This window comes from Nerophis ophidion, linkage group LG13 (genome assembly GCF_033978795.1).
Source record: "Nerophis ophidion isolate RoL-2023_Sa linkage group LG13, RoL_Noph_v1.0, whole genome shotgun sequence".
Taxonomy (NCBI): domain Eukaryota; kingdom Metazoa; phylum Chordata; class Actinopteri; order Syngnathiformes; family Syngnathidae; genus Nerophis; species Nerophis ophidion.
In genome coordinates this window covers 28494816-28517181 of record NC_084623.1, presented here as the reverse complement: position 1 = coordinate 28517181, position 22366 = coordinate 28494816, and the positions used below count along the sequence as shown (strand labels likewise).

The 22366-nt window shown below is 41.3% G+C and overlaps 1 protein-coding gene across 1 annotated transcript in view; it reads right to left on the bottom strand.

Moving 5' to 3' along the window:
* The window catches only part of stk17b (serine/threonine kinase 17b (apoptosis-inducing)), a 32441-nt gene extending 31163 nt beyond the window's left edge, over positions 1-1278 (bottom strand). Inside the window, exon 1 of the mRNA XM_061918722.1 lies at positions 801-1278. Within this exon, the coding sequence (XP_061774706.1) occupies positions 801-922 (122 nt within the window). The 5' untranslated portion in view covers positions 923-1278. The remainder of the gene's footprint in view (positions 1-800) is intronic.
* Between the last annotated feature and the right edge of the window lie 21088 nt (positions 1279-22366).

Below are 22366 nucleotides of genomic sequence, written 5' to 3'. Positions count from 1 at the left end.
ATCGTGAAATGAAAATTGCATGGCATTTTATATATTCGTTCATACACAACTTTACTGACGTTTACTACAAGTTAGACTGTATCATATAGTATACGACCTATTTCAATTTTTTGACATTTGATTATTTGTATATTGTGTGTGTGAGTATATATTTATTTATATAATTAAGTAAAACATATATTATCTTATTTTCATTTTGATCCAAATTCCTGTGTTTCTGATTCTGATTCAGATATGTTTTGTTGAGAAGGGGACTAAAACGCTTTCCAGCAATGTATATTTTATAATCTCCCTGCTATTACTAATTTTTCAGTTTGAATGTCCTTTTTTAGCTTGCAGTTATTTTATGAAGTGTGGGAGCTTGACCAAGAAGCATTTTCAAAGCATAACATCTAATTAATACAATGGATATGAAGTCTGATGGAATATCTCAGATGTTCTTTTACATAAGGTTACTTATGTTGATATTGACCCGGTTACTTTAAAATACTGTAACATTCCAGAATACAGTGACATAGATTTATTATCTTGTAAAGTGTTCTCTATGTTGTTGTAATAAACCACTAAATGACAATTAACATGAGATATCAGTGTTCCAACATAAAAGCTTCAGTTAGTTTTACTAAATTCTTGCTGTAATTTACTGTACCGTTCCAGACTGCAGTGACCTAGATTTTCGCTCTTGTAAAGTGTTTTCAATACCGATGTACTGCTCATTTTCCCACATCAAAATTTTTGCATATGTACGTGGTTAATTTGGCGACTTTTAAAAGTGGTTGAGGCCTAAATGGTGGACTCACCTTCCCAACTCTGCAGTGACTTCGAACACACTGTCCAGCGGTTCTGTGCTGATCGGAGTCTGGATTTCGGCCAGCAGCCCAGCCGAGAGCCCGCTGCGACTGTCCAGCCGCCTCCGAGACATCTTCCTCTCACGGAGCTGTGGGTCCGGCTGCTGCTGACACCCGAACCCGGTATTGAGTGGATGAAATATGGGCAGTAAAAGTAGCAGGAGCTAACATGAGCTAACAGTATCAGAAGCTAACATAGCTGTTAGCTCCTATAGGTTGCTTTGCCAGTTAGCTCGAAGGCTTACAAAGTGATTTTAAAATCAAAGTATTTAACTCTACGGATGAGGAGGAGCCAACATAGAATATCCAAACACAAGGACACATTCCTCAATTAAGTAGACTATCCAAACCTATTTTCCATATTTTTTTCCATCCCTCGCTTTGACACTTTCTCGACACGTCACTGAACTACGCATGCGCACTGCTGTTTAGTGTCGTTGGACTTCATATTGGTTTCAAAATACGTCAGTTGCAGATCTGCAGTCGACTTCCGGCCCGCAAAATAAAAACGCTGCATTCGTTGTTGTTATTGCGAAAATCCGAGAAAATGCGCGTGAGAGACCGCCCCACATAACCCTAACTTACTTAAATAACTTTTAAATATTTTTTTCACAACAGACAAAAAATATATAACAAAGAGAACTAAAAGAAAAAGAAGAATATTTATTTTAATAAATAGTTTAGCTAAAGATGCTGATTTCATTGAGAATGTCCTTTGTCTTTATTGCTTTTTTGTTTTTGCTTCCTGAGAGTTATTGTAAATGGGCTTATTGCTTGAATGGCTCATATTGTTCGCTGCTTTATGACCATCTCTTCAGAATGCAGCGTTTTGTGGGCCGTCTTATTTACATGGCTCGACTTTGACAACATATTCTACTGGTCATCAATGTTGTAGTTTTTAGCGCTTCCATGTCGAGTCTACTGAAAGACATACATTTAAACTATACACTAATTTGTAATACAAACCCGTTTCAATATGAGTTGGGAAATTGTGTTGGATGTAAATATAAAGGGAATATAATGATTTACAAATCCGTTTCAACCCATATTCAGTTGAATCCACTTAAAATGATGTTCAAAATCATAAACTTTATTTTTTTTTTGCAAATAATAATTAACTTAGAATTTCATGGCTGCAGCACGAGCTAAAGTAGTTGGGAAAGGGCATGTTCACCACTGTGTTTCATCACCTTTTCTTTTAACAACACTCAATAAACCTTTGGGAACTAAGGAGACACATTTTTGAAGCTTTTCAGGTGGAATTCTTCCTCATTCTTGTTTTATGTACAGCTTAAGTTGTTCAACAGTCCGGGGTCTCCGTTGTGGTATTTTAGGCTTCATAATGCGCCACACATTTTCAATAGGAGACAGGTCTGGACTACAGGCAAGCCAGTCTTGTACCGGCACTCTTTTACTATGAAGCCACGCTGTTGTAACAAGTGACTTGGCATTGTCTTGCTGGAATAAGCAAGGAAGTCCATGACAACGTTGCTTGGATGTATGTACCTTTCACGACGTTCACTGTTTCCAAAAAACAATTTGAAATGTGGACTCGTCAGATCACAGAACACTTTTTCACTTTGCATTAGTCCATCTTAGCTGAGCTCAGGCCCAGAGAAGCCGGCGGCGTTTCTGGGTGTCGTTGATAAATGGCTTTGGCTTTTCATAGTAGTTTTAACTTGCACTTACAGATGTAGCGACAAACTGTAGTTACTGACAGTGGTTTTCTGAAGTGTTCCTGAGCCCATGTGGTGATATCCTTTACACACTGATGTTGCTTTTTTGATGCAGTATTGCCTGAGGGGACGAAGGTCCATTATATAATCGCTTACGTGCACTGATTTCTCCAGATTCTCTAAACCTTTTCAATCAATCAATCAATGTTGATTGATTGATCGATTGATTTTATAGCCCCAAATCACAAATGTCTCAAAGGACTGCACAAATCATTACGACTACAACATCCTCGGAAGAACCCACAAAAGGGCAAGGAAAACTCACACCCAGTGGGCAGGGAGAATTCACATCCAGTGGGACGCCAGTGACAATGCTGACTATGAGAAGCCTTGGAGAGGACCTCATATGTGGTATTACGGACCATAGATGGTGAAATTCCTAAATTTCTTGCAATAGCCCGTTGAGAAATGTTGTTCTTAAACTGTTTGACAATTTGCTCACGCATTTGTTCACAAAGTGGTGACCCTTTCCCAATACTTGTTTGTGAATAACTGAGCATTTCACGGAAGCTGCTTTTATACCCAATCATGGCACCCACCTGTTCCCAATTAGCCAGCAAACCTGTGAGATGTTCCAAATAAGTGTTTGATGAGAATTCCTCAACTTTATCAGTATTTATTGCCACCTTTCCCAACTTCTTTGTCACGTGTTGCTGGCATCAAATTCTAAAGTTAAGGATTATTTGCAAAAAAAAAAAAAAGTTTTTATCAGTTTGAACATCAAACATGTTGTCTTTGTAGCATATTCAACTGAATATGGGTTGAAAATGATTTGCAAATCATTGTATTCAGTTTATATTTACATCTAACACAATTTCCCAACTCATATGGAAACGGGGTTTGTATAAATGGCAACAGCATAAGGATGCTTGCTGATCTACGAGCCTGTCTGCCCCACAACAAGGGGATAGCGAATAAGGAGGTTATTAACTAAAGCGTGGACTACAATGGCGGACTCACGCAGAGCACTTTAGGTAAATTTCTACCATAAATGGAGATATCCGCAGATGTCACAATAAGGAAAAACATCACTATTGGGGCAAATTCCAAAGGGCTTGTTTGGAGGAAGTATAAAGAAAGGCAAGATTGTTTAATAAATGTCTCCACCATGCCTACGTCATTTGATTTAAAATTCCCGGGATTTATGCAGATACCAGTTACACAAAAACAGGTACCTATAGGAAAGATTAGTTGGTTTTGCATAATAGGGCCCCTTTAAGATCGATGTTAAATTCATGCAGTCTTGGTGATTTCTTGGCTCATTGCATTTGTGAATGTAGAATTCAGAGTTCGGAATAACAACGTTATGTAATAATGTTACTTTTATGTGTAAAAAATAATCTAATTAAGTTTATGTACATTACAACGCCATTAGCAATACATTTGATATAACCAGGCAAGTTACTTTTAATATGGTTTAATGTCAACATGACAGCTTCAATGCCAGAAATGTCTTTTTACTAGTGAAAGCAACGACCTGCAGCAGACTAGAGTGAATTTGATATCAAATAGAAAGAGGCAACATCACTGATAAACACTGCTACTACTGCTATGTGGGAATAATGAACAACAAATCAATGATGAAGTGACATACTTGCAATTGTACAATACTACCTTTGTGTACAAAAAGGTAAGACAGCCATCAAAGCTCATTCAATCACTATCTTAACCAGAGTTAATACAATCCAGTGCAAAGATTTAACAGAGTTGACGTACTGCAAGAGCTAGTAAATTAATGAATTAATTACGTTATGGGTTTTTTGTGTCATTGCTTTCAGGAAGACAATGAAATGCAGTATAGTAGTACCAGAGAAAGCAGCATCTTTATTTAACATAACAACAAATACAAATTAGAGGGCACAATTTAAAAATATAAAAGTATGCAATATAAAAAAATATAAATGGGACTCCTGTACACTGTTAAAGTACTATCACACAGTCCTAGTTTGGCCTGTCAATTGAATGATTTGGGTGATGATGGTTACAGCTTGTGGATATAAGTTGTTTTTTAGTCCTTTTGTTTTGCTTTTGGGGTGCCTTGATCTTTTCCCTTAAGGTATGGGGGCCAACATACGCGCCAAGGTGATTTTGGTCAAGTGCGATGCTGCTGGCCGTTGACAGCCAGTGTAAATGTCATTCAATACGTTTCCTTGCACTAAATTTGTCTGATTTCTCAAACAGTTATTTTTTTGTAATTCCACACCTGTATGTAAAGGTGTCAATGCCCTTTTTTAATGCAACTATTGGTCATATGCCATGTGCCTCCCGTACACTGGATGGCGCTCATTTCATTTTAGCGCAGTTAAATTAGGTCCTTTTCTGGTTGACCTATGATGTCACACTAGCCATCTGTGGATCCTTACAACTTGTTTTAACTGATTTCCGCTGTGATATTGGCACAGATTATAAATATTATGTCTGTAATAGCTATGTTGATGTTACATAGAGCAGACAGTATAAAAAAAAGATCTTGGATTGCGCTATGAACTTGACGCTACTACCAAGAAAGTTTTGGGGCGGCTGTAGGTCCGAAACAAAGACAGACCGGCAGAAGAGTTTTTTTGAAGGAATTCATCCATCCATCCATCCATTTTCTACCGCTTATTCCCTTTCGGGGTCGCGGGGGCGCTGGCGCCTATCTCAGCTACAATCGGGTGGAAGGCAGGGTACACCCTGGACAAGTCGCCACCTCATCGCAGGGCCAACACAGATAGACAGACAACATTCACACTCACATTCACACACTAGGGACCATTTAGTGTTGCCAATCAACCTATCCCCAGGTGCATGTCTTTGGAGGTGGGAGGAAGCCGGAGTACCCGGAGGGAACCCACGCATTCACGGGGAGAACATGAAAACTCCACACAGAAAGATCCCGAGCCTGGATTTGAACCCAGGACTGCAGGAACTTCGTATTGTGAGGCAGACGCACTAACCCCTCTGCCACCTTGAAGGATTTTTTGTATGAAAAATCATGGAAATTGAACTTTTGAATGTCTCGAAGTTCATTTTAAAATGCTCTGTCGATTGATGGAAAGAGTTTTAAATCCGAAGGAAAACCATTCGCCGAGGTATTTAAATCTCTTCACCACCTCTAGTTGTGGCATCCTCAGTTGACCTCTTTGCTCTATATGCATATTGGTGAGTGTCAGTGTTAGCAATCGGAACAAATTTCGGCCTAATTCAACTACACCCCTTCACCCTACTTTTTAAGTCTTCCAGTGAAGGTAGTGGTGTCCCAATGACTCTTTGCATGTAGGGGTAGTGGGCATAGTAAGGAGTAGGGGGTATGAATCTATCCCTTCAGAGTGAGGCTTTTCAAACGCTAACTCGCTAAGTTAGGGCCAGAGAAAAAAAGCACAATTTATATAATATAGGACATGTTAGTTTGAACCGTTTGTTTTGTAATGTTAGCCAGTTAGCTACGCTTGCTAACGTTAGGCTAAAACACTAAATAATAATACTTACTGTAAATACTAAAACTTTTAAGCTTGTAAATGTGAAAACCTTAACCTTACATACCTTCAAAATGTTCACAAGAGACAACAGTCCCAGATGGCGGCTTCTTCTTCGTGTAGTTTTTCATTTATTCATCAACCGAAGCATCCATCCATCCATCCATTTTCTACCGCTTGTCCCTTTCGGAGTAGTGTCGGGTGCTGGAGCCTATCTCAGCTGCATTCGGGCGGCATGAGGACTGTAAAAAAAAAAAAACTATCTCAGCCATTAAAGGCCTACTGAAATGAGATTTTCTTATTTAAACGGGGATAGCAGGTCCATTCTATGTGTCATACTTGATCATTTCGCGATATTGCCATATTTTTGCTGAAAGGATTTAGTAGAGAACATCGACGATAAAGTTCGCAACTTTTGGTCGCTAATAAAAAAGCCTTGCCTTTACCAAAAGTAGCAGACGATGTGCGCGTGACGTCACGGGTTGTTGGGCTCCTCACATCCTCACATTGTTTATAATCATAGCCTCCAGCAGCAAGAGCTATTCGGACAGAGAAAGCGACGATTTCCCCATTAATTTGAGCGAGGATGAAAGATTTGTGGATGAGGAAAGTTAGAGTGAGGCACTAAAAGAAAAAAAAAAAAAGGCGACGGCTCCAGACGGCGGCAGTGTGATCGTTTCAGATGTAATTAGAAACTTATCACTTTCCTCGGGCACTGTTCCCCTAGCATTCAAAAAAGCGGTTATTCATCCTCTCCTTAAAAGACCTAACCTCGATTCTGACCTCATGGTAAACTACCGACCGGTGTCTCACCTTCCCTTTATTTTAAAAATCCTCGAAAAAATTGTTGCGGAGCAGCTAAATGAACACTTAGCGTCTAACAATCTATGTGAAACCTTTCAATACGGTTTCAGGGCAAACCACTCTACGGAGACAGCCCTCGCTAAAATGACTAATGATCTATTGCTAATGATGGATTCCGATGCGTCATCTATGTTGCTGCTCCTCGATCCTAACTGCTTTCGATACCGTCGATCATAATATTTTATTAGAGCGCATGAAAACACGAATTGGTATGTCAAAATTAGCCCTGTCTTGGTTTAACTCCTATCTTAGTGACAGGATGCAGTGCGTCTCCCATAATAATGTGACCTCAGACTATGTTAAGGTAACGTGAAGAGTTCCCCCTGGTTCGGTCCTTGGCCCTGCACTCTTCAGCATCTACATGCTGCCGCTAGGTGACATCATACGTAAATACGGTGTTAGCTTTCACTGTTATGCTGATGACAACCAACACTACATGCCCCTAAAGCCGACCAACACGCCGGATTGTAGTCAGCTGGAGGCCTGTCTTAATGAAACTAAACAATGGATATCCGCTAACTTTTTGCAACTCAACGCCAAAAAAAACCAAATGCTGTTTAATCGGTCCTGCTAGACACCAACCTCTATTTAATAATACAACTTTAACATTTGACAACCAAACAATTAAACAAGGCGACTCGGTAAAATATCTGGGTATTGTCTTCGACCCAACTCTCTCGTTTGAGTAACACATTAAAACGTTACTAAAACGGCCTTCCTTTATCGCCGTAATATCGCTAAAATTCACTCCATTTTTTCCACTACTGACGCCGAGATCATTATCCATGCGTTTCTAACGTCTCGTCTCAATTACTGTAATGTATTATTTTCGGGTCTCCCCATGTCTAGCATTAAAAGATTACAGTTGGTACAAAAACTCTACGGGTTTTAGACCGTTTTCCGTTCGGGCTCCAGAACTCTGGAATGCCCTCCCGGTAACAGTTCGAGATGCTACCTCAGTAGAAGCATTTAAGTCTCACCTTAAAACTCATTTGTAGACTGTAGCCTTTAAATATACCCCCATTTTAGACCAGTTGATCTGCCCTTTCTTTTCTTTTTCTCCTCTGTCCCACTCTCCCTTGTGGAGGGGGTCCGATCAAGTGGCCATGGATGAAGTACTGGCTGTCCTGAGTCGGGACCCAGGATGGACCGCTTGTCCAGAGTCGGCACCCAGGATGGACCGCTCGCCTGTGTATCGACTGGGGACATCTCTGCGCTGCTGATCCACTGCTGATCCGCCTCCGCTTGGGATGGTTTCCTGTTGGCTCCACTATGGACGGGACTCTCGCTACTGTGTTGGATCCACTTCGGACTGGACTCTCACGGTTGTGTTGGATAAACTATGAATTAAACTTTCATAGTATCATGTTAGACCCGCTCGACATCCATTGCTTTCGGTTCCCTAGAGGGGGGGTGGCCCACATATGCTGTCCTCTCCAAGGTTTCTCATAGTCATCATTGTCAGTGTCACCGACGTCCCACTGGGTGTGAGTTTTATGTGGGCTCTACCGAGGGTGTCGTTGTGGTTTGTGCAGCCCTTTGAGACACTAGTGATTTAGGGCTATATAAATAAACATTGATTGATTGATTGATTGATCTTCTGAACCAAAAATCATTCCATATTCTGTACTGCTCGCTAGGGTTACTATATCGGAGTTATTGTGAAGAAATATGGGGAAACAACTACAAACTAACACTTAATTCATTAACCGTGTTACAAAAAAGATCAATTAGATATAATACATAATGTTGGATATAGAGAACATTTATTCATTATATCGAAAATACTGAAATTCTACAACATAGTGATATTGCAAACAGCTAAAATTATGCACAAAGCAAACTACAATGCGGTACCCAAGAATATGCAACAATTCTTCTCAACAAAAGAGGAGAAATATAATCTTATTAAATGTAATTTAAAACATCTGTATGCCCGCACAACACTTAAAACCTTCAGTATATCAGTATGTGGAATTTAATTATGGAATGGATTGAGCAACGCAATCAAACAATGTACTAATGTAATCCACTTCAGGAAACTTTTCAAACTTAATGTGTTTACAAAGTACAAAGAAGAAGAACTATGATAAACATTCTGGATTTATTTAATCAATCCATTCATTTTCTAGATAACCTTATTTATCTCACTATAGGAAACATAACTTACTTCACTAATTATTATTGTGGAGAAGGATTGTGATCAGCGCGCCGCAGGGGTAAAGGTCAAATGCCTCTGGCCATGGGGCGGAAACAGAGCGCCATCAGACGGGGGCGTGGCATGTGCTGAGGGAGAGACACAGCTGGCAGATGATTAGATTGCACAGGTGGCACGTGTTAAACTAATCATCTGTTGTCTTTAACAGTGAGCGGCCGGGCGCAGGAGGAGAAAGAAATTGGGAAAAGAGACTGGAAAGTCCAAAAAAAAAGAAATCTGATAATTGAATGGTTGTGTTGAAAAACATTAAAGCCTGTTGAGAAGTTGATGTGCTTGGCTACTTTGACATGCATCCGTGGTACCACAAGACAGCGACTTCTACATCTGGCACCCAACGTAAAAAAAAAAAAAAAAGAGACAATGTCAACGCCAAACCCAATAGTGGCGTTGGGGAAACTTCTGGCAGAAGTGTCCCTGGCAAACCATTGCCAAATGGAGGCGATGCAGGAGCAGATAGCGCAGCAGAACCAGATACTGCGAGCGATGTCTGAGAGGACTGGAGCGAAGCCAGCAGTGGCGGCCGTGGGGATGCACTGGATGACGGAAGCGGAGGATCCACAAACATTCATGGACATGTTTGAGGCCACGGCGGGAGAATGCGCTTGGCCGGATGAGGAGTGGGCTGTGAGGCTGTTGCTGCTGCTTGCGGGAGAGGCACAGCGGGCGGCGCTCAGTTTGCCACCAACGTCCCGGGTAGATTACCAGGACATGAGATGAGCGGTGCTGGACAGAACGGGCGGTTCGAAGTAGGACCACAGGCGCCGTTTCCGTGCACTGCGGCTGGGACAGGAGGAGCGGCCGTTCGCCCTGGGACAGCAGCTGAGGGATACGGCGACACGATGGCTGCAACCCGGACATGTTGGTGATGTGATGGAAATGATAATTCTGGAACAACTTTTGGAGGCAATCCCGGCGCGTACACCCCTGTTGGTCCGCTACCACCATCCCCAGGACTTGGTAGCGGCAGTGGCGTTGGCGGAGGATCACCTGGCAATTCACCGCGAGAGGAGGAAGGAAGAGAAGACCACAGAAGCAGCAGAGCGTCCAATTCCAGCGCCGCTCAGGTTGCGTGCACCGCCGGCTGAGGGAGCCCACGAAACAACCCTGCTGTGCTTTATCTACCTCAGGCCTCGGCCGTTGCCGACGCTGTGTGTCCCCTGCAAATGGAGCCTCGAATGCCTGGGCAGGCGTGCTGGAGGTTTGGGTGGCTCGTACACCTGCAGCGAGAATGTCCATCGATGGAGGTGGGCCAGGTGATCCAACGTACTATGTACCGGTAAGAATACAAGGGAGTACACACCGGGCGATGGTGGATTCGGGCTGCGAGCAGTCCATAATCCACCAGAACCTGGATGCATGGGGATATTCACGAGTACCCTATCGTGCCGGGGGAATTTTTTTCTAAGAGTTAAAACATCATGTTAAGGTGGCTGTAAGTTCGCGCCTGGCTCACCCCTTAATCTTGGGAACAAATTGGTCAGGATTTAACGGGTTAATAAAGCAGTGCGCAGGGGTGCATTCACGACCGATAGGAAAGGGGAATATCCGCGCTGTTTGCATCGGTGACGCGATATTATCCGACGCTGCCAGGGAGGAGGGGGAAGGGGACCACCTGGGACCAAGTGATTTCAATTGATGGGCAGCGGGTTCCCCCTGCAGATAGCGCAGGATTTCCCTCACTTTACATTGATTAAGGACCGATTATACAGAGTGAGTCGTGACACTCAGACAGGGGAGGAAATCACCCAATGGTTGGTGCTAAAAAGCCGTCGGGAAATGGTTTTCCAGGCGGCACATTTTAACCCGATGGCCAGACACATGGAATATGATAAAACACTTAATCAGATAAAGGTCCGGTTCTATTGCCCAGGCTTTCGGGCAGACGTGCGCCGCTGGTGCGCGGCTTTCCCGGACTGTCAACTAGTCAACCCCGCGGCCACCCCTAGAGCCCCTTTGCAGCCATTCCCATTAATAGAGGTCCCATTTGAGCGAATCGGCATGGACCTCGTTTCACCCGAGCGCGCAGGGATATCGCTTTGCACTAGTCCTGGTGGATTATGCAACGCGCTATCCCGAAGCAGTACCGCTGTGCTCTATCTCTGCAAAGGCACTGTTTCAAGTTATCTCCCGAGTTGGAATCCCGAAAGAGATTCTGACTGACCAGGGCACATCCTTTATGCATGTCAAAGGAGCTGTACGGATTAGTGGGGATCAAATCCATTCGGACCAGCGTCTACCACCCACAGACTGATGGGTTGGTAGAGCGGTTGAATAGAACCTTGAAATCCATGATCCGGAAGTTCGTACACGAGGACAAACCAAATTGGCATAAATGGTTGGATCCCTTGTTATTTGCAGTGCGGGAGGTACCCCAGGCCTCAACTGGATTCTCCCCATTTGAACTGTTGCTCGGCAGGAGGCCGCACGGGGTGTTGGATTTAGTTAAAGAAAGCTGGGAGGAAGGTCCAAGCCCCAGTAAAAATGAAATTCAATACTTGATGGACTTGAGAGCACTTATCACGTGAGAATTTGCTCCAAGCCCAAGAATGTTAGCAACGCCTGTATAACAAGGGGACACAACTCAGACAATTTTCACCGGGAGATGAAGTACTTGTATTACTCCCAACATCCAGCTCCAAATTACTCGCCAAGTGGCAAAGACCCTTTGTGGTCACACAATGAGTAGGTGATGTGGATTATGAGGTCAGGCAGGCTGATCGGGGCGGAGCAACCCAAATATACCACCTTAACCTACTAAAAGGTTGAAGGAAAGCAGAACCTGTCTCCATTGTGACGGCGATGGCGGAGGGCGAGGAGCTGGGGCCGGAGGTTCCCCCCTCCCCTGGCCCTTCCCTCTCCGCTGTGATAATCATCTGACGCTGTCACAGAAAGCAGATGTGGCCAATTTACAACAACATTTTGCTGACGTGTTCTCCCCCCTGCTGGTCGCACAAACCTCACCCAACATCACATAGAGACAACCCCAGGCGTGACTGTGAGGTCTCGGCCCTTTAGGCTGCCTGAACACAAGTGCAAAGTAGTTCGGGAGGAATTAAAAGCCATGCTGGAATTGGGAGTAAAAGAAAGGTCACACAGGGCATGGTGCAACTCCATAGTTCTGGTAGGAAAGAAAGATGGGTCTCTGCGATTCTATGTGGACTGTCGCAAGGTGAATGATGTGTCACGTTTTGACGCCTACCCGATGCCCCACGTCGACGGGCTCCGGGACCGGTTGGGCACTGCTCGTTTTTTCACGACACTGGATTTGACTAAGGACTACTGGCAGATTCCGTGGTCTCCAGAGTCTAAAGAAAAAACGGCATTTTCCACTACGGAATGTTTATACCAATTTGTGACCCTTCCAATCGGCTTGTTCGGTGCGCCTGCCACATTTCAGAGACTGATGCACCGGGTACTGCAGCCCCACACAGCATATGCTGTCGCCTATCTGGATGATGTCATCGTCCATGGGAACAACTGGGCGCAGCATATGCACAGGGTGGGTGCGGTACTCGAGTCCCTGAGGCGGGCGGGGCTCACCGCCAACCCGGCGAAGTGCGCGGTCCGCCAGACAGTATCTGGGGTATCATTTGGGGGAAGGATAGGTGCAGCCTCAGATAGACAAAACCGCAACAGTTGCGGCCTAAGACGAAAAAGAAGGTGAGGCAGTTTTTGGGGCTGGTGGGCTATTACCGGAGGTTCGTACCCCGGTTTGTGGACCTGACCAGCCCACTAACTGACCTCACCCAAAATGGTGCTCCAGATCTGGTCCAGTGGACGGAGCAGTACCAGCATGCTTTCGAGAAGGTAAAGACAGCACTTCGTGAGGAGCCGGTACTGCACATGCCTAATTTTTCCCTCCCTTTTTTTTTGCAGGCGGACACGTCGAGCACAGGACTGGGAGCTGTTTTATCCCAGCAGAAGTTGGGCAACGACCACCCCGTCCTGTACATCAGCAGGAAACTCTCAGAACGAGAAAGCCGATACAGCACGGTGGAGAGGGAGTGCCTCGCTATCCGGTTGGTGGTCGGGGTCCTCCGGTACTACCTGCTGGGACACCCGTTCAGCCTTTGGCCATGGGGCGGAAACAGAGCGCCATCAGACGGGGGCGTGGCATGTGCTGATACACAGCTGGCAGATGATTAGATTGCATAGGTGGTACGTGTTAAACTAATCATCTTTTGTCTTTAATAGTGAGCGGCTGGATGCAGGAGGAGGAAGAAGTTGGGAGAAGAGACTGGAAAGTGCAAAAAAAAAAAAGAAATCTGATAATTGAATGGTTGTGTTGAAAAACATTAAAACCTTTTGAAAAGTCCACGTGCTTGGCTACTTTGACTTGCATCCGTGGTACCGTAAGACAGCGATTTCTACAATCATTTATTCATTTATTTATTTGTAATGTTATTACTTATGGAGTGTATTGTGATTAAATTAAGAACAGGAAATGAACAAAAGTATTAGCAACTGCTTTGTAAAGGAAAAGGGGTAGGATTAAAAAAGCTCTGCTTCCTACTCTTTTTTGAACATTGAAATTGTGATGTATCATGTTGTATGCAAGCATGTTCAAAATAAACACAATCTCAACTCAACTCAATGTGTAACTCATGCAGAAATTGTGGAATTTTCTTTGCACCTACCTGCGCAAATCAGCATCTTAAATGTCTCACTCCAAAGGGCTAGATTAATACCTCTACCCCTGGTTATGCCCATTACCCCTACAAGAAAAGAGTCATTGGGACACACCTACCTTCACAGGAATATGCAGAATTTAGGGATAGGGCTAACAAGTAAGGCAAGGAGGTGCATTGGGACTGGCCCTAAAACCAGCGGGCACCAGGTAGCCCGTAAGGACCAGATGAGTAACCCGCTGGCCTGTTCTAAAAATAGCTCAAATAGCAGCACTTACCAGTGAGCTGCCTCTATTTGTTAAATTGTCTTTATTTACTAGCAAGCTGGGCTCGCTTTGCTCGACATTTTTAATTCTAAGAGAGACAAAACTCAAATAGAATTTAAAAATCCAAGAAAATATTTTAAAGACTTGGTCTTCATTTGTTTGAATAAACTCATTTATTTTTTGTACTTTGCTTCTTATAACTTTCAGAAAGACAATTCTAGAGAAAAAATACAACCTTAAAAATGATTTTAGGATTTTTAAACACATATACCTTTTTACCTTTTCAATTCCTTCCTCTTCTTTCCTGAAAATTTAAATCAATATTCAAGTGAATTTTTTTTTTGTTTTTGTAAAGAATAATAAATAGATTTTAATTTAATTCTTCATTTTGGCTTCTGTTTTTTCGACGAAAACTATTTGTGAAATATTTCTTCAAACTTAATATGATTGAAATTCTGTCAAATCTAAAATATCTTTAGAATCAGATTTAAATCTTATTTCAAAGCATTTTGTTTTGGAAAATCTAGAAGAAATAATGACTTGTCTTTGTTAGAATTATAGCTTGGTCCAATTTGTTATATATTCTAACAAAGTGCAGATTGGATTTTAACCTATTTAAAATATGTCATCAAAATTCTAAAATTAATCCTAATCAGGAAAAATTACCAATAATGTTCCAGAAATTTTAAAGAGTTGAAATTGAAGATAAACTATGTTTCAAAATTTAATTAAATTTTTTTCCCTGTTTTTTCCTCTTTCAAACCGTTCAATTAAGTGTTTTTTTCATCATTTATTCCCTACAAAAAACCTTCAGTAAAAGGCGGAAAAAAAGTACGACGGAATGACAAACAGAAATACCCATTTTTTATATACATAAATAGATTTAGTTATTAAAGGTAAATTGAGCAAATTGACTATTTCTGGCAATTTATTTAAGTGTGTATCAAACTGGTAGCCCTTCGCATTAATCAGTACCCAAGAAGTAGCTCTTGGTTTCAAAAAGGTTGGTGACCCCTGGACCAGACTATGACTATGACTCTCACTGGATCGGTTCTGGGCCAAGTGTGAAGCAACTGGGATGAGAATCAGCACGTCCGAGTCCATGATTCTCGCCCTGAAAAGGATGGAGTGCCATCTCCGGGTTGGTAGGGAGATCTTGCCCATCATCTTGCGTTCCCATCCTCACCTATGGTCTTGAGCTTTTGGTTATGACCAAAAAGACAAGATCACGGGTACAAGTGGTTGAAATTTGTTTCCTTCACCGGGTGGCGTGGTTCTACCTTAGGGATAAGGCGAAAAACTCTGTGATTAGGGAGGAGCTCAAAGTAAAGATGCTCCTCCTCCACATCAATAGAAGCCAGATGAAGTGGTTTGGGCATCTGGTCAGGATGCCCCCAAGACACCTCCCTGGGAAGATATTTAGGGCACATCCGACCGGTAGGAGGCAACGGGGAAGACCCAGCACGGAATTTTTTCGTCTCTCAGCTGACATGGAAACGCCTCGGGATCCCCTGGGAGGAGCTGGACGAAGTGGCTACGGAGTGGGAAGTCTGGACTGCTCTGCTTAGACTGCAGCCCCGTGACCGTACCTCGGATAAGCCGAAGAAGATGGATGGACAATGACTAGAACTACAAACCCTGTTTCCATATGAGTTTGGCAATTGTGTTAGATGTAAATATAAATGGAATACAATGATTTAAAAATTATTTTAAACGCAAATTCAGTTGAATATGCTAAAAAAGACAACATATATGATGTTCAAACTGATAAACTTTTTTTTTTTTTTGCAAATAATCATTAACTTTAGAATTTGATGCCAGCAACACGTGACAAAGAAGTTGGGAAAAGTGGCAATAAATACTGATACAGTTGACGAATGCTCATCAAACACTTATTTGGAACTTCCCAATGGTGTGCAGGCTAATTGGGAACAGGTGGGTGCCATGATTGGGTATAAAAAAAGCTTCCCAAAAAATGCTCAGTCTTTCACAAGAAAGGATGGGGCGAGGTACACCCCTTTGTCCAAAACTGCATGAGCATATAGTCAAACAGTTTAAGAACAACATTTCTCAAAGTGCAATTCCAAGAAATTTAGGGATACAAACATCTACGGTCCATAATATCATGAAAAGTTTCAGAGAATCTGGAGAAATCACTCAACGTAAGCGGAATGGCCGGAAACCAACATTGAATAACTGTGACTTTCGATCCCTCAGACGGCACTGTATCAAAAACCGACATCAGTCTCTAAAGGATATCACCACACGGGCTCAGGAACACTTCAGAAAACCACTGCCACTAAATACAGTTTGTCGCTACATCTGTAAGTGCAAGTTAAAGCTCTACTATGCAAAGTGAAAGCCATTTATCAACAATATGCATAAACGCCGCCGGCTTCTCTGGGCCCGAGATCATCTAAGATGGACTGATGCAAAGTGGAAAAGTGTTCTGTGGTCTGACGAGTCCACATTTCAAATTGTTTTTGGAAATATTCAACATTGTGTCATCCGGACCAAAGGAGAAGCGAACCATCCAGACTGTTATCGACGCAAAGTTCAATAGCCAACATCTTTAATGCGGAAAGGTACATACCGGTTTTGGAACAACATATGCTGCCATCTAAGCGCCATCTTTTTAATGGACGCCCCTGCTTATTTCAGCAAGACAATGCCAAGCCACATTCAGCACGTGTTACAACAGCGTGGCTTCATAAATAAAAGAGTGCGGGTACTTTCCTTACCCGCCTGCAGTCCAGACATGTCTCCCATCGAAAATGCGTGGCGCATTATAAAGTGTAAAATACGACAGCAGAGACCCCGGACTGTTGAACGACTGAAGTTCTACATAAAACAAGAATGGGAAAGAATTCCACTTTTAAAGATTCGATAATTAGTTTCCTCAAATCCCCAAAGTTTTTTGAGTGTGGTTTAAGGAAAATGTGATGTAACACAGTGGTGAACATGCCCTTTCCCAACTACTTTGGCACGTGTTGCAGCCATGAAATTCTAAGTTAATTATTATTTGCAAAAATGAAATAAAGTTTATGAGTTTGACCATCAAATATCTTGTCTTAATAGTGCATTCAATTGAATATGGGTTTAAAAAGATTTGCAAATAATTGTATTCCGTTTATGTTTACATCTAACACAATTTCCCAACTCAAATGGAAACTGGTTTTGTACTTTTTTACCTAATATTCATGGATTTGTTGCCTGGCGCCATCTTAGAAGTATGCTAACTTTTACCCTGCTGGCATGCTAACATTAGCATGCTAAAATCTTATACTAGCATTTAAGCTTTTTACGCACTTTTTGACCTAATAGTCATGGATTCCGTTACTTGGTGCCATCTTAGAAGTATGCAAGCTGCTCCCCTGATTGCATGCTAGCGTTAGAATTTTAATGTCTTATACTTTCACTTTAGCTAATTTTGTATATTTAGAAATAAAAATCATAGAGTATGTTACTTTGTACCATTTTGGAAGTGTGCTGACTCTATTCAGTACAGCTTTTACTATTCGCCTTTCAAACTTTAACCTTTAAACTATTTCAACCTTCAAACCATTTTTACATAACTCTAGGATTTCAGTTGAGCGTTAACTCTTCGACATACAAATCATTTGATCCTTCAAATATCTTTTACATTAAATCTACATTGACGTGGCATTTCAGTTCAGCTTCAGCATTTCACCTGAAATTGCTTAATCGAGGTTAATATGTTGGCATATATACGTATGTTGAAATGAAATGTGAAATCTAGTTTTGAAGCAGTCATCTGAATGCACTTTACGTATTGACTAGATGTACTGTATATAAGGGAAACCCACATAAACTAATACTTTGTGACAGAGGCAAGGAAAAACCTCCAAAACAAACCAGACTGTGGGGCAGACATCTGTCTCAACCGGTTGGGTTCGGAGATGGATAAGAATGACTAAAAAAAAAAGGTTGTATTAGTGAGAGTGATATAAGTTTGATGATAACAAACATTAGTAATAAAAAATCAGTCTAATGACGCTGCTATCGTTATATCATAGATTGAAAAAAACAAAAACAAAACGATGTCACACCAGCATCATGATGATAAAAACTAAATATTTTACATTAGAGTTGAAGAAAGCAAAACAAATAGTTGTTGTTTTTTATCAACGCTGCAGATATGTTTTTCCTTGACTGGATATTGTGAAATTGTAGGAATATTGACTTAATCATTTATAAAATGTGATAAAATCAGCACATAATATTGTACTACAAAAAATGACACACAATGAATTACAGTACACTGAATTCCACAATAATATTTGAGTATTTTAAAGTGTATTTAATGTTTGACAAAATGTGCTTCATAAAGTTGATTAGTGGTACTTTTGTAGATTGTTTTTCTGGAAGTGGATTGTTTTTCTCGTAGTGTCAAACAAACTAAGCCTTTAATCAACCCCCAAGGTTGCATTCTTTTTATTGATCGAATATTGATAATTGTACATTTTGATCAAGTCTGTCCCACAGTTATTTCACAGAATGTGTTTTCTGCCATGTTTGTCAAGATTCTCTGAGGAATTGAGAGAGGATCCAATCTTATTTCAAAGGAGTCAAACATACCGCATGTGTGTTGGATGCTCTTTCACAGGAAAAGATGGTAGACTTTTTAAGCCCCTTTGGTACATTTAGTGCAAAATATATAATTATACACACAACAGGACAGATGTACATGTAGTTATTTACACAGAGGGCTAAGCAAACATGTCTTCTATTGTTTATAAGTCAGCCCTATTGAATAATGACGCAAGAACGTCATCATCATCACACACCTGTTTGTGTAAAAGTTGGAAGCATGCTCGCCATTTACTGTACTCGCCCAGATATTACAATTTGATAGAGAAACTTGTGTGTTGTCATTGGAAGTGATTTAATGTATTCTTTTTGACTTCCACAATGAAAAACAGCTCCTTCATGCAAAAAGTGAGTAAACACAGTCTCTTTCAGTATTTCAACATGATAAAATAATATCGCAGTTTTTCAGCATGCAATATCAAGCTAGAAGACAATGGCAAAAAGGCATTACTCACATAGCTGAGCTGGACCAACACCCATGCAGTATTGGGCCTGAAAAGTCTGCATGTACATGTAGTACTACTCTAGCCTAACAGTTGTGTACAACACTGTTTATTTTTCATGCACCCCAACACTTACACAACACTGCCCTTTTTACCTGCATGAAAGTCAAGGTACTTTGTGTTTTATCCACGACAGTCCAAATACTGCTGTGTGTTTTATTACATGCTATCAGAAAGTGTATGTCTCAGAAGTCATACATGACCAAAGTTTGTGAATTTACTATTCACACAAACTTGTGGATATTGGGTGAGATTTCAGGATGAAGTATACTGCGCTTCAATTTTACAGGTGAATTTAATTTCTATAAGCTTTGGAATGTCCAACTGTTGATAATTTTAGTGCTGTTTACACTATTTGAACTTTTCAAAAGAGGAACAGTAACCTTCAGGTAAAATATAAGTTTTACAATGTACAAGCTGCTGATTATACTCTAATATCAGTGCTCACTTCCCTGACACCACGCAGGATGGCCATGGTGAATACTGATGATTAATTGTTAAAAAAATATTTTGAAGCGCATGATGAAAAAAATGTTAAATGGTAATCCTACCAATACTTTGACTAAAATACTTAATTTAAAGATCCATCGATGAATCAAACACTTCCTTGTTAGTGTTAAAAAACAAGTGTGTAAAAAGTACATTCCAAAGTTTGGACAAATCAAGTTCACCTGTCAAGTTTTTTTGAACTTCATTCTAACATGTGTTTTTGTTTGAATTTAAGGTTTGCCCATTGTGACCATGCAGGATCTCAGATACACACACGCCCAAACAGACACACAGTACATACATACATACATATACATATAAATATATATGTCCATCCAATATATATATATATATATATATATCAGGGGTCGACAACCCGCGGCTCCTGAGCCGCATGCGGCTCTTTGATCACTCTGGTGTGGCTCAGCTGTAAACTTGCCGACCTTCCCGAATTTACCGGGAGATTTCTAACCTCAGTGCCTTTCCCTTAAATAGTCTGAGGTTTGCATACTGCGATTTTCACCCGGACAGCAACATTGAGGGCGGGCCGTGATGGCAATACCCATAACATCTTCAAATCCATGTAGTTTATGCCCGCTGTTTTGATTGATTGATTGATTGATTACACAACTCTATTTGCGTGCCGGCCGATCATGTATTGTGTGATACCTCTGTTACAATCCTCAAGCGATTGCAAGGCATACTTGTTCAACAGCCATGCAGGTTACCCCGCCCCCCCAACCCTGCCCACCACAACCCACAAAGCAGGGGGCGGGCGGTTGGTGCTAGTGTGGTGTAGAATATAGCTTGGAATAGTCAGGGTTACATGGGATTCTGGGTATTTGTTATGTTGTGTTTATGTTGTGTTACAGTGTGGATATTTTCCCGAAATGTATTTGTCAATCTTGTTTGGTTTGGGTTCACAGTGTGGCGCATATTTGTAACAGTGTTAAAGTTGTTCAAACTGGCACCCACAGTGTGACCTGTATGGCTGTTGAACAAGAATGCCTTGCAGTCCCATGTGTGCGTCTAAAGAAAGCCACAATCAACACGTGACCTGAATGGTTAGCTGTTCGCACAAATTGTGGAGGGCACCAAAGACAGTGCTATCGTAGCATGCCCTTAATCTTGTAGATTGGGTTCCACTCAGCAGACGTCCGAGGAAATAGTCACTCTGCAACCCGCGAGTCTCCCGGACAAATCGGGAGGAGTTGTATGCGTGATGCTTAAAAGGGGCATTCATATAAAACTCACTGGCCGCACTAACATCAAAACTTCATATTTAATTGCGGGCCGCGTGTCTGAGACCCCTGGTGTATACATAGCTCAAAGCAAAAAAAAAATTATACATTTCAAGAGTCTTGTGGCTCCCATTATTTTCTTCATTTTGTGAAACGGGTCAAAATGTTTTTGGAGTGGTAAAGGTTGCCGACCCCTGATATATATATATATATATATATATATATATTATATATATATATATATATATATATATATATATATATATATATATATATATATATGTGTGTGTGTGTCTTAATTGGATTATCCAGAGAATAGTGCTCGATACCGTGGTAGAGCCAAATTTGTATGTGTGGGAAAAATCACAAGACTACTTCCTCCCTACAGAACTGTTTCATGAGGGGTTCCCTCAATTGTCAAGAGATTGAGGGAACCCTTCATGAAACAGTTCTGTAGAGATGAAGTAGTCTTGTGATTTTTCCCACACATACATACATACATATATATACATATATATATATACAGTATATATATATATATATATATATATATATGTGTATACACGTTATATTTATAGTATAATAATTATTCATGTAAACAACACATTCTGAACATTCGTTCTCATGACTGGACTGTGCACCTAACCTTTTGCACTATCCTTTTTTCTATTCTTCCTATGTTTTGCATATTTGTAGACTGTCGCACTGATACTGGAGTTTCTTTTAATCTCATTCTACCTGTGTATAGTGACAATAATTCTATTATATATATATATATATATATATATATATATATATACAGTATATATATATATATCTTGATTGGATTATCCAGAGAATAGTGCTCGATACCGCGGTAAAGCGCAATATGTAGGTGTGGGAAAAATCTCAAGACTACTTCATCTCTACAGAACTGTTTCATGAGGGGTTCCCTCAATCATCAGGAGATTTTAATGGAAGCATTCACATACAATGGTTTATATAGGGCACAGAGTGGGTGGGTACAGGCAGGCGTAGGGGAGTGGTGATTGGCTCATGTGTTACCTAGGAGGTGTTTCCGTCTGTGGTGGCAGACCTACCGGAATTAATAAAAGGCTATCGATGCTGTCATCTAGCAAAGCTGAATTCGACCAATTCGTACCAGAAAGCACTTGATGAACGCGGATACAATTTCACCCTCACCTATGAACCCACTCCAGGAAACCAACCAAAAAAGAGCAGAAAACGAAACAACATCATCTTGTACAACCCGCCATTCAGCAAAAACGTCTCAACCAATATCGGCCACAAGTTCCTCACCCTGATCGACAAACACTTCCCCAAAGGCAACACCCTAAGAAAAATATTCAACAAGAACAACATTAAATTGAGCTACAGCTGTATGAATAACATACAACAAAACATTTCAAACCACAACAAAGCAATTGCAAAAGGACAGCCCCCCCCCCCAGACTAAACGACTCTGAAACCAATAAGGAATGTAACTGTCGCAAGAAACCTGATTGCT